The 11099-nt window shown below is 36.0% G+C and overlaps 1 protein-coding gene across 1 annotated transcript in view; it reads left to right on the forward strand.

The window, feature by feature from the left end:
• DMD (dystrophin) overlaps positions 1-11099 on the forward strand; it is a 1809438-nt gene that overhangs the window by 275019 nt on the left and 1523320 nt on the right. Inside the window, exons 12-13 of the mRNA XM_007456856.1 lie at positions 7234-7335; positions 7465-7572. Of these exons, the coding sequence (XP_007456918.1) occupies positions 7234-7335; positions 7465-7572 (210 nt within the window). The remainder of the gene's footprint in view (positions 1-7233; positions 7336-7464; positions 7573-11099) is intronic.

Consider the following 11099-nt stretch of genomic DNA (forward strand, 5'->3'; position numbering starts at 1 on the left):
CAATAATTCATCACAGTTTTCAGAACAATTTCATATTTGTTGACCTGACCCTAGCAGTGACCTGGCTACGAGGGTATGAAGCGGGTACTGTTATATCCATGTCACTAGTGGCACAGCTAAACCATGGCAAGATTAAATGAGTTGGCTGACAGATATTACCGAGTTGGGCAACAGTTGAGCTGGGACAAGAATTCAGGCTGTCTGTACTTTAAACCTAGTGGCGTGTAGTGGGTTAGTAGATTCAGAGATTCTGCTGTATAGCTAATGCCCATTTTAAGTATTAAAGATTTAGAATTTGAGGTAGAGGGTACAGGAATTCACATGTGACTCTCATCTCCTATGGGTCTTTAAATTCACCACAAATAGCCATGCTATTACCATAAAATACTGGTAGAGAGGTATTTAATGAAGAAGAAAGGGAAATAAAGGGGGGGTTTAAGACACTACTTGGGAGAAAAGCCCTGTATTGATAACTACAGTGGTGGTATTCAGCTTTGAGACATTCATATACGATGTGAAATGCATGTATTACTATGCGAGACATTAAGCACAAGGGTAAGTGGGGGCCCTCCTCAAGAAGTTCAGAGACTCGGAGGCATAAAACAATAAGGAACAGTAAAACTTCAAGCTACCAAGGAATGCCTGGGAATGTGATGAATGCTGGAAAGAACACTGTCATGCTTGGAATGTTTCTTAAGACTCCTGCTGTTTATTTTCTGGTATCCCAATTGAACAGAATGGTGGGAGCTGGAGAGTATAGAGTTTTTTAAGCTGCCACAGAACATTAAATAATAGCCTGCAAATAATTACAGCAACAATAGCAATAGGGCCTTCCCAGATTTATTCATTAGCACTTTATAAACTCATAAAAATAAATAATATATGGAACCGATTCTCATAGCACAGAAGAAGATGCTTCTTCAAGTTAAAAATCTCACTACGCTTTTAGCATGATCACTAAGGCAGAATTTCATGAAGGAATCAGTCATATTTATCTTTTAAAAATAAGTCCTTGCAAAGAGCACATGTTCTTAATCTAGAAGTGTAAGTATTTTTGATTTTTAAAACACATTTTAAACAAATATGCAGTTAAAATGTCAAAAATGTTTTTAGATCAAATTGTAACAGGCTTCATATCTTTATCAAGTAGGTTAAATAAAATATTTAGTTAAATCTAGTGAAACTCCTGCTAAAATTAAATATGAAAAGACTCAAAAAGGATTCAGCATCTGTATATCTCACTGTATGTTTTGTAGCACAAATCACAAGGCATGTGTGTATATATATATATATATATTTTTTATGTTGAATGCTCTATTGAGTGAATGGCATCGTGAAAGAGCATGGACTTGTAGCCAGACAGATCTGAGGTCAAATCCCAGATACTCAATCCTTTGTCCTCTCTGGCCTTAGCTAAGTTACTTAACCCATCTGTGTGTCAGTTTCCTCATCTGCACCATTAGAAGTGACAGGAGTTCCTTGAATTCAGTCAGGAGTTATTACAGGATCATTTAAACATAAGTAAAAATGATATTTTCAGAGAAACCTCCAATAAGTGTTTCCTAATATATCACAAGATGTTTTTCCACCCTGGACCATATGTTAGACAGTGAACCTTTAAGACACACGATTTTATAGTATACTGCTTCAGTTAGTAGTTTTTAAAAAACATGTTTAGCCAATTCATGGACTTGGCTAAACATTAGTCAGTAATACTCTGCCCCATTTCTAGCCTCATAATGGGTGCTTTATTTCTTTCAACACGTTATTTGATGTTATTTCCATTTCACCGTCAGTAAGATGAAGTTGCTAATCCTTTTTAACTGTATAGTTGTTTATAAAGTAAGAAAGAGCAAGAAATAAATTATTTTTCAGATGGCTCATTACACATAAAATTCATTTAGCTGAGGAGTACATTTCGGGGTCTGAAACTACAATAAAAGGAGATGGGTTGCTTGCTGCCTGCTGCCTCCCTCTTATAAATCTCAGTTGCTGCTGCATTGTGTGGTCCATGGCACATAATTGTTTCTTCCTTAGTGGACATACTCTTGGGGACACTTTATCTCTTAATGCCAGTCTTGCTGGGTGCAGTTTAGCTTTCACTTTCTCTCACTGGCTTCAATAAATTCAAGGGTCAATGTACTTAAGTTTTACCTCTCAGGCTTGTCAAATTTTCCTTACTTGCTTTTATGCAAATGTTCTTTTGATAGCCATTTTTCACTTTTGCTTTGGAAAAACAACTCAACCAAACAAATGAATTCAGATGAGAAATGTTCCTGGCATGTATAACAATATGAGATGTGAATTAAATGGGAGGGAAAAATCCTCCCCATTGCGGATGTGAGCCTAGATGATAATGGAGTTGTGATTTAGTCCATGAAAGTGTGTTAGCGTAAGTGAACTGACCTTTTGCTTCTCTTACTGCTGAGACAAAATGAGGACATAAATACAAATTAATTTCTTCTTATCACTTCATGAGACATTATAATTCATTTTTCATTTATGTGCATAATGCTTACCTAGCTTACAAAAAATATGCATTATTCCGAAAAGCTCAAGGGATTCATATACTTAAATGGAAACTCAGAGAAAGACTGATTTTATTTCGCTACAGAAGAGATTTCTAATCCTAATATAGTGATTTAAAAAAATTTTTTTAGTTTCCTGTCAATTCCATTTGATCCAATCTCTTATACTTGTCTAACAGTGTGGTTACATCCATTCAGGCAGTGATAGGAACTAGCATGTCTGAGTGATTATAAAAGCTAACTGATAATCCAACAATTGCTTAGTTCCATCCTTTGTAATTCAAATTAAGGTCAGCATTTCTAAGCAATAAACAGGTAAATCTATGAATTCAAGCACTGTGTTCATCTATTTATATTTGTGCATATGGCATTGCAAAACTCTACCTGTGGGCAGACATGTACAGCATACGAGCAACCAATTTCTAATTCGGTTATCTAATTTCACTGAGACCAGTAAAAAGAACCATGCCTACATTGTAACAGAAGAGACTTAGATTCAGTTCATTGAGATTGTTCTGAGAGTAAGATAGATTTAGCAGTAGAATGTGTTACTGCAGGATATGTATGCTCCCTTGTGTTGGAAATGTTTAAAAAAGAATATACTGGAATTCTAAAGGTCTATCTGTAAAGATTTAATAAGTACTTTTCTAGAGTGAATAAAATAGTTCACCTTGGTTGTTCATAGAAGGTTCGATATAAATACTATGATCAAGCAAAATGTAAATAACCACCGACACTTGTATAACTCAGTTCAAATTAAAACTGCTTTTCAGTACATGATCTTGTTTAATATTTGAAGCAGTTCTTTACGTGGTTGGTATGATTATTTTCTTTGAGAGACATTAAATTATTTAGCCATAAATTTCTTGAAAAAGCCACTTGATTTCACTGAGCAGGGAGAGATAAAGAATTGCTGGTATTATTACAAGAAGTTATGGATTTAAAATGTTTTTGTAATTTGAAAAGACATACACACATTGGTAATCCAAGCAATTGATTGACCTGAGACTTGAATCCAAGTGGTTTGGCTCTAGATATTTTTATCTTCCCCACATAAGATACAACATCACAAAGTGATAGCATATTCGTATTTGAGAAGTTGTCACAATACATTATTAAAACCCTGCTCCATTTAAACAACTTAAATTCATTTTACTCTAGTAATTGAAATGCATTCTCTAGAATTTTCCCACTGTAATATGTACATCTTTGCCTGTAACAACTTTAGTTTTGTGAGACATTTTGCAGTGCCATGGAATCAGCCTCTCTTAAATTTGTCTTATGTAGTTTGTTAGCTGTGCCATGACAAAATGCCAGAGATTGGGTGCCCTAAACAACAAAAATATATTTTCTCACAGTTCTGGAGTCTAGAAGTCCAAGATCAAAGTATTGACAGGTTTGGTTTCTTGAGGCCTCTCTCCTTGGCTTGCAGATGGCGGCGTTCTCATTGTCCGCACATGGTCTCTCCTCTGTGCTAACACATCCCTAGTGTCTTTTTGTGTATCCAGATTTCCTCTTCTTATAAGGACATTTGTCAGGTTGAATTAGAGCCCACCCTAACAGCCTCATTTTAACTTAAAAGCCCTATTTAAAGGCCCTGCCTACCAAGGTCCTGTCTTCTAATACAGTCACATGCTGGGGTAGAGGGCAATAGGGCTTTAACATATGAATTTTAGGCAGACACAATTCAGTCCATAACATCTTTATTCTGTTAATTTTGGGCACATAGTTTATGTTCAATAAATATTTGTTGCTTAAATAAATTCATGATTGGTGAATGAAGGAATTGGAGCTTATCATTAACTATTAGTTAAATTAAATATTGGCTGAATTATAAACCTGCTTCAATGAATTATGAGTTATCTATTATGATTATTTGAATACAAAGGTCACTTTTTCGTGTGTGTGTGTGTGTGTGTGTGTGTGTGTGTGTGTGTGGTATGCGGGCCTCTCACTCTTGGTGGCCTCTCCCATTGCGGAGCACAGGCTCTGGACGCGCAGGCTCAGCGGCCATGGCTCACGGGCCCAGCCGATCTGCGGCATGTGGGATCTTCCCAGACCGGGGCACGAACCCGCGTCCCCTGCATCAGCAGGCGGACTCTCAACCACTGCACCACCAGGGAAGCCCCAAAGGTCACTTTTAATACCAATCTTTTTTTCTTCCTTTTTTATTGAAGTATAGGTGATGTACAATACTATGTAAGTTACAGTTGTACAGTATAGTGATTCACAATTTTAAAGGTTATACTCTATTTATATTTATTATAAAGTACTGGCTATATTCCCTGTTTTGTACAATATATCCTCGTAGCTTATTTTATACCTAATAGTTTGTACCTCTTAGTCCCCTACCCCTGTAATGCCCCTCCCCTCTCCCCACTGGTAAACACTAGTTTGTTCTCTATGAGTCTGCATCTTTTTTGTTGTATCCACTAGTTTTATGTATTTTTTAGAGTACACATATAAGTGACATCATACAGTATTTGTCTTTCTCTGACTTATTGCATTTAGCATAATGCCCTCCATCCCATCCATGTTGTTGCAAATGGCAGAATTTCATTATCTATTCATCTGTTGATGGAAATAATATTCTTAAAATAGTTGTTTTAACTAGGTTGACTCTGTACTTAAAATAATATTTATTATTGTTTTTTATAACTCATTCATATAGTGAAAAAAACTGTAGTATATAGTGTATCACAATATATTTTGGAGTTTCTATAAATTTAATCTTAAGCAATCTAGTATAGAGGTCTTTATGTGGATTTGTTTTATATGATGTCCTACTAAAATTAATAAATTATAAGCATCCATCTATGAGATTAAAAACCTAAGATGCTACTTCAGTGGACACTACCTTTGTGTGTCTTGTAGCACTAGAGAGAAGATGTTATACCTATTTAGACACCTTAGTTGATTTTCTTTCATTTATGAAGGTGGTGCTACCTACAGTATGAGTTTATCTCTTACCCCCTTGACACCCATCTCCCCTGAGGTTGGAGCCCTGCAATAAACATCCCACAATTTAGCCTTTTATTTCTGAATCATAAAATCAGGCAGATGGTGTAGTTTATGGCTAAGGAGTGAGATTTTCTCTCTTTGAAGCTAGTTTTTTCACAACTAATCCATTAACAGGTATGTTACATGCCATTTTGTCTGATGTATCCTGACATGGTAACTAGGAAGTTCACTAAAAGAACTTCTAATATGTTTTAGGAAAAAAATCCCAAATGTTTGATTGTAATAATTAAATGGCTAACATTGAATTCATTGAGTTACGTTAGCACATTCCCTGTGGGTATCTTGCATCACTATTCCAGTGCTATGGCTTCTGCCGTAACTAACGTAATTCAAAAGGAATAGAGTAGAGAATGAAACTGTAAAAAATACAAAAATCAGTTACATTATGCTGAAAGCAATAACATTTTTATTGACATTTCTGAAGAAAAATTGAAAACTCATCTGTGAGCTGCATATGAGTCCATGATCATTTTAATATTGTAGTAAAATGTTTATTGCCTACTCCTTACCCACGTATGAGACTCCCTTTTTGAAAAGATGGTAGATTAAACACATTTTTTTAAAAAAATTAGGTAGGTCTCTGAATTAATTAGGAATAGATGGATTTTGCCATGATGCTTATTACACATGTATTATTTGAATCATATATCAAAATTTTCTAGGTGGATCAATCCAAACATGTAGCCTCAAGTAAGGTAGAAATTATGATCAGGCTTATCTTAGATACTTGAGTATATTTGTAAAAAATATGAGTTACAAACATTTTTTCTAGCTCTAATTCTATACAAAATAAGACGTCCATATTTTGAGATACTTCTAGGTCTAGAGATCCAATATCTATGGGGAAATAATTCTATTATTTATGAGAGAGTCAAAAAAGCTGAAATTTTTGGCTCTGAAGTACATCCTAATGGAGTTGAAATTAATGATATATTTCTTTTCTTAAAACACTCCCTTTACACAGAAATCATCACAACATATTTTTTCCATCTAAAAACCATTGGTGCTTGGTTTATATTACATATTAAAACAGTGTGTGCATATAGATATTAGTGACATGCTAAAGATAGGGTAATTGTTATTCAGGAAATATTACAGTTTTCTCACTAGAATAGAGAAATAGTGAATTTAAATACTTTGTAATAATAATCCAGTTAACTTGAAAAATTCACATGTGGATATGATGTTAAGTCACTGCTAATTTTCTTCTACAATCAGGACATTAAGCAATTCAAATTATACAAGATTGCTTCAAATGAGAGTCTTTTTTCGGCATCTTATCTCGTAGTCAGACTTTTATTCTTTGGGGTGTATTTTCAGACCTAAGAGAGATACACATTTTACATATTATCAATGAAAAATCCTCTTTTAATTCTACATTTATATTTTTGCTTGCATTTACTGTGGAGACGTTTCAAATAGAGGTGTAATATCTGCTTCAGACTTCTTATAAGTATCTTTGCTTTTCAATGTAAGGTGAAAGAAAGAGTGAACTAATCTAACGACAAATGAAAGGCACAATGCTTATCTAATTATAAGGAGAAGCTGGCAGGGTGTTCTTTACAACTCCTGGTATAAATAGGAGGCTCAAAGTTAGATACTTTTATAAATCATTCATGCCATTTTTAATAAAATTCAGTTAACAATTGTTTGCTGATGTTGTGGTGGGTTTTCTCTTCCCCAGGTACTGGGAGATCGGTGGGCAAACATCTGTAGGTGGACAGAAGATCGCTGGGTTCTTTTACAAGACATTCTTCTAAAATGGCAACGTTTTACTGAAGAACAGGTGACTCATGTGGGGCATGTTATATCAGTGAAAGACTTGGAGAGATATTAAATGGATAAATGAAAAAATATAATGATGTACTTTAATAATTATTTTTTTTCTCTTTTGGAATTATTTGATTTCTTTCAGTGCCTTTTTAGTGCATGGATTTCAGAAAAAGAAGATGCAGTGAACAAGATTCACACAACTGGCTTTAAGGAGCAAAGTGAAATGTTATCAAGTCTTCAAAAACTGGCTGTACGTATTTTTTAGCTTTCAATAGTCTTTTAAAAAAAACAACCCAATAGCTTATACTAACATCATTATTTGGTCTTTCTGTTCCTTCAAATCTTAAGTGAAATATTCATTGTTCTTGCTTAGATCAGTCTATTCAGTTATACCATATTGTTACTTTTCTTAATTAAAATAGGGAAAGGTATAATGTTGTAGTGAGCTGGGGCTGCTGTCCTCACATAGTGGAAAGAGAAACTCTAGTGTCTCTGCCTCTTCTTATAAGGCCATGAATCCCAGCATGGGAGCTTCACCATCATAACCTCATCTAAACCTAATTACCTCCCGAAGGAAGGCCCAATGTCCTAATACCATGGGGGGTAGGATTTCAACATACAAATTTTGTGGGGGCACAGTCATTTAGTCCATATCATTACACCCCTGGACTCCCCAAATTCATGTCTTTTTCACATGCAAAATACATTCATTCCGTACGAATAGCCCCCAAAGTCTTAACTGGTTCCAACATCATCTCTACAGGGTACAGTGTAAAGTCCAAAGTCTCATCATCATCTAAATCAGATATGAATAAGACTCCTGGTAAAATTCGTCCTGAGGCCGAGTTGTCTAACAGTGAACCTGTGAAATCAGACTAGTTATGTGCTTCCAAAATGCAGTGGTGTGACAGGTATAGGATAGGCATTCCCATTCTAAAAGGGAGAAATAGGAAAGAAGGAATGGGTGACGGGCCCCAAATAAGTCTAAAGCATAGTAAGAACAATTCCATTAGATCTTAAGGTATGAGAATAACCTGCTTTAGAATGATGCTCTGCACTGCAGGACCACTGGAGTGGCAACATCACCCCCAGGATTCCACAAGTGGCCTTGCCTCTTCAGCTTCACAGGGCACTTCCTGCCCCCATGGCTCTCTGCAGCAGCCCCACCTACAGGACTCCCTGTGGTGGCTGCTCCTGAGGCACTGGGTGGGGGCATCCCAAACTTGAGAGGTGGCCCCACCCTTTGAAGCCCAGGAGGAACTAGCCACACCTCCTGGGCCTGTGGTGGGGGTGGCAGCTCTGATGATCTCTGAATCACCTATAACATTGTTCCCTCTTCTTGAGAAATAGCACAAGTTCACAGCCTTCCTTCAATCCATCCAGTTTTCTTTGTTTCTATTAGTCCCAGCTGGCAGTTTCTGCTGGTATAATCCCATCTGTAGCCCGGGCTTTTGATGAGATGGCTGATTAGGTCTCTGGTTCACACCCATACTAATCTCCTTATCAAATGGTGAATCAACCACACCCTTACTATTCTCTTCTGAACTGTGCTTTCTCATTTTTTGTAATATGTATAGGCTGAGAATTTTCCAAATCCATGAGTTCTGGTTCCTTTTTGCTTAACAGTTCCTTCTTCAATCAGTTTCTCTCTTCTTGCATTTTACCATAAGCATTCAGGAGAAACCATGCTGTTCCTTCCACACTTGGCTTAGATATCTCCTAAAGACCTCAAATTTCTTAGGTAAATACCCAATTTCATCACTCACAAGTTCTACCTTCCGCAAAATACTAGAACATTAACACAGTTCAGTCAAGTTCTTTGCAACTTTATAACAAGGATCGTCTCCTTTGTCCAATATGTTCCTTATTTCCATCTGAGACTTCATCAGAATGGCCTTTACCATCCATATTTATACCAACATTCTGTTCATGATTATTTATGTATTCTCTAAAAAGATGGAAACTTTCTTTCCAGCTCTTCTCTTTTCTGAGTCCTCACCAGAATTACCCTTTAGAGTATCTTCATGGCAATCTTGGCTTTTTCTAACATGCACCTCAGAACTTTTCCAGCCTCTACTCATTAACCAGTCCAAAGCTGTTCTGCATTTTCAGGTATTTGTTACAAGAGTGCACCAGTTGTTGGTCCCAGTTCCTGTCTTAGGCTGCTTGGGCTGCTATAACAAAATGCCACAGACTGGTGGCTTAACCGTAGATATTTATTTCTTACAGTGCTGGAAGCTGGGAAGCACAAGATCAAGGTGCTGGAAGATTTGGTTCTTGGTGAGGGCCCTCTTCCTGGCTTCCAGACAGCACCTTCTTGCTGTATCCTCACATAGCGAGATAGAGGAAGCTCTGGTGTCACTTCCTCTTTTTATAAGGGCACTACATCCTAGCATGGGGGCCTTACTCTCATGACCTCATCTAAGCCTAATTATCTCCCAAAAGCTCCACCGCCTAATATCACATTGGGAGGTTAGGCATTCAAAATATGAATTTTGGAGAGATAGAAACATTAATTTCATAATATATAGGTAAAGTTTCAACTTTGTTTTTTGAAACAGAATTGTACTCTTGAAAAAGTATAGAATACCTGGAATAAGATTTCATTAAAAATTAAAAGGTAGCACTAAGAAGTACCTGTAAATGTTCCGTGAAGTTCTGAACAGTATAATTCTAAAGTAAACTTAAGTTTAATAAGTCTAATGAGTCTAAAGTAAACTTACGTAGATTCTCTGAGAAATATGAAGAGAAGCACAAGACATGATTATGCTCACATAGAAGGGGCTTATACCCTAGTTTGGAAAACAAGAAAAACATTAAAGCAAACCAAATGGCATTGATTATAGTGCCTGTGTTGTGTGTTTTGAGGAATTAATGAACTTTGGCAATAAGAAGACAGCAGGCTTCACTGAGACATTTCAGTTTGAGTTGAACCTTATGGGATTAATAAAGATCTCCAAAGCTTCTCTTCCACTGTGAATTTTGTTATTTTCCAGTAAGGGAGAGGAAAATCAAATATTAAGAGCTTGATATTTCAAATAAAATATTGCATAATTTCTTTTTGATTTTTCATCAATTCTAGTAAATGCTAACTTGATGTTAACTCTAATATAAAACAAAGGTCTACTGTAAATAATATTTCATAACACTACCTAAGTTAATCTATTTATGTCTGTATTGATATGATATATTATACATCATAATAATTAAATCACTTATTTAAAGCTAATCTTAAATAAATCTCCCCAGTTAAATTCATACCATTTTACCAAATATTTATTTGTATCATGTATTTTTTGCTCCAGAGTTACTAATTTTCTATAGGTTTTTTTTTTTTTTTTTGCTAAAAACAATGGATTTTGTTTTATTATTTTTTTATTATTATTTTAACACCTTTCTTGGAGTATAATTGCTTTACAATGGTGTGTTAGTTGCTGCTTTATAACAAAGTGAATCAGTTATACATATACATATGTCCCCATATCTCTTACCTCTTGCATCTCCGTCCCTCCCACCCTCCCTATTCCACCCCTCTAGGTGGTCACAAAGCACCGAGCTAATCTCCCTGTGCTATGAGGCTGCTTCCCACTAGCTGTCTATTTTACATTTGGTAGTGTATATATGTCCATCCCACTCTCTCACTTTGTCCCAGCTTACCCTTCCCCCTCCCCGTATCCTCAAGTCCATTCTCTAGTAGGTCTGCACCTCTATTCCCGTCTTGCCCCAAGGTTCTTCTGAGCACTTTTTTTCCTTTTTTTTTTTTTTTTTTTTTTTTTT

This window comes from Lipotes vexillifer, unplaced genomic scaffold (assembly GCF_000442215.2).
Source record: "Lipotes vexillifer unplaced genomic scaffold, Lipotes_vexillifer_v1.1 scaffold207, whole genome shotgun sequence".
Lineage (NCBI taxonomy): Eukaryota > Metazoa > Chordata > Mammalia > Artiodactyla > Lipotidae > Lipotes > Lipotes vexillifer.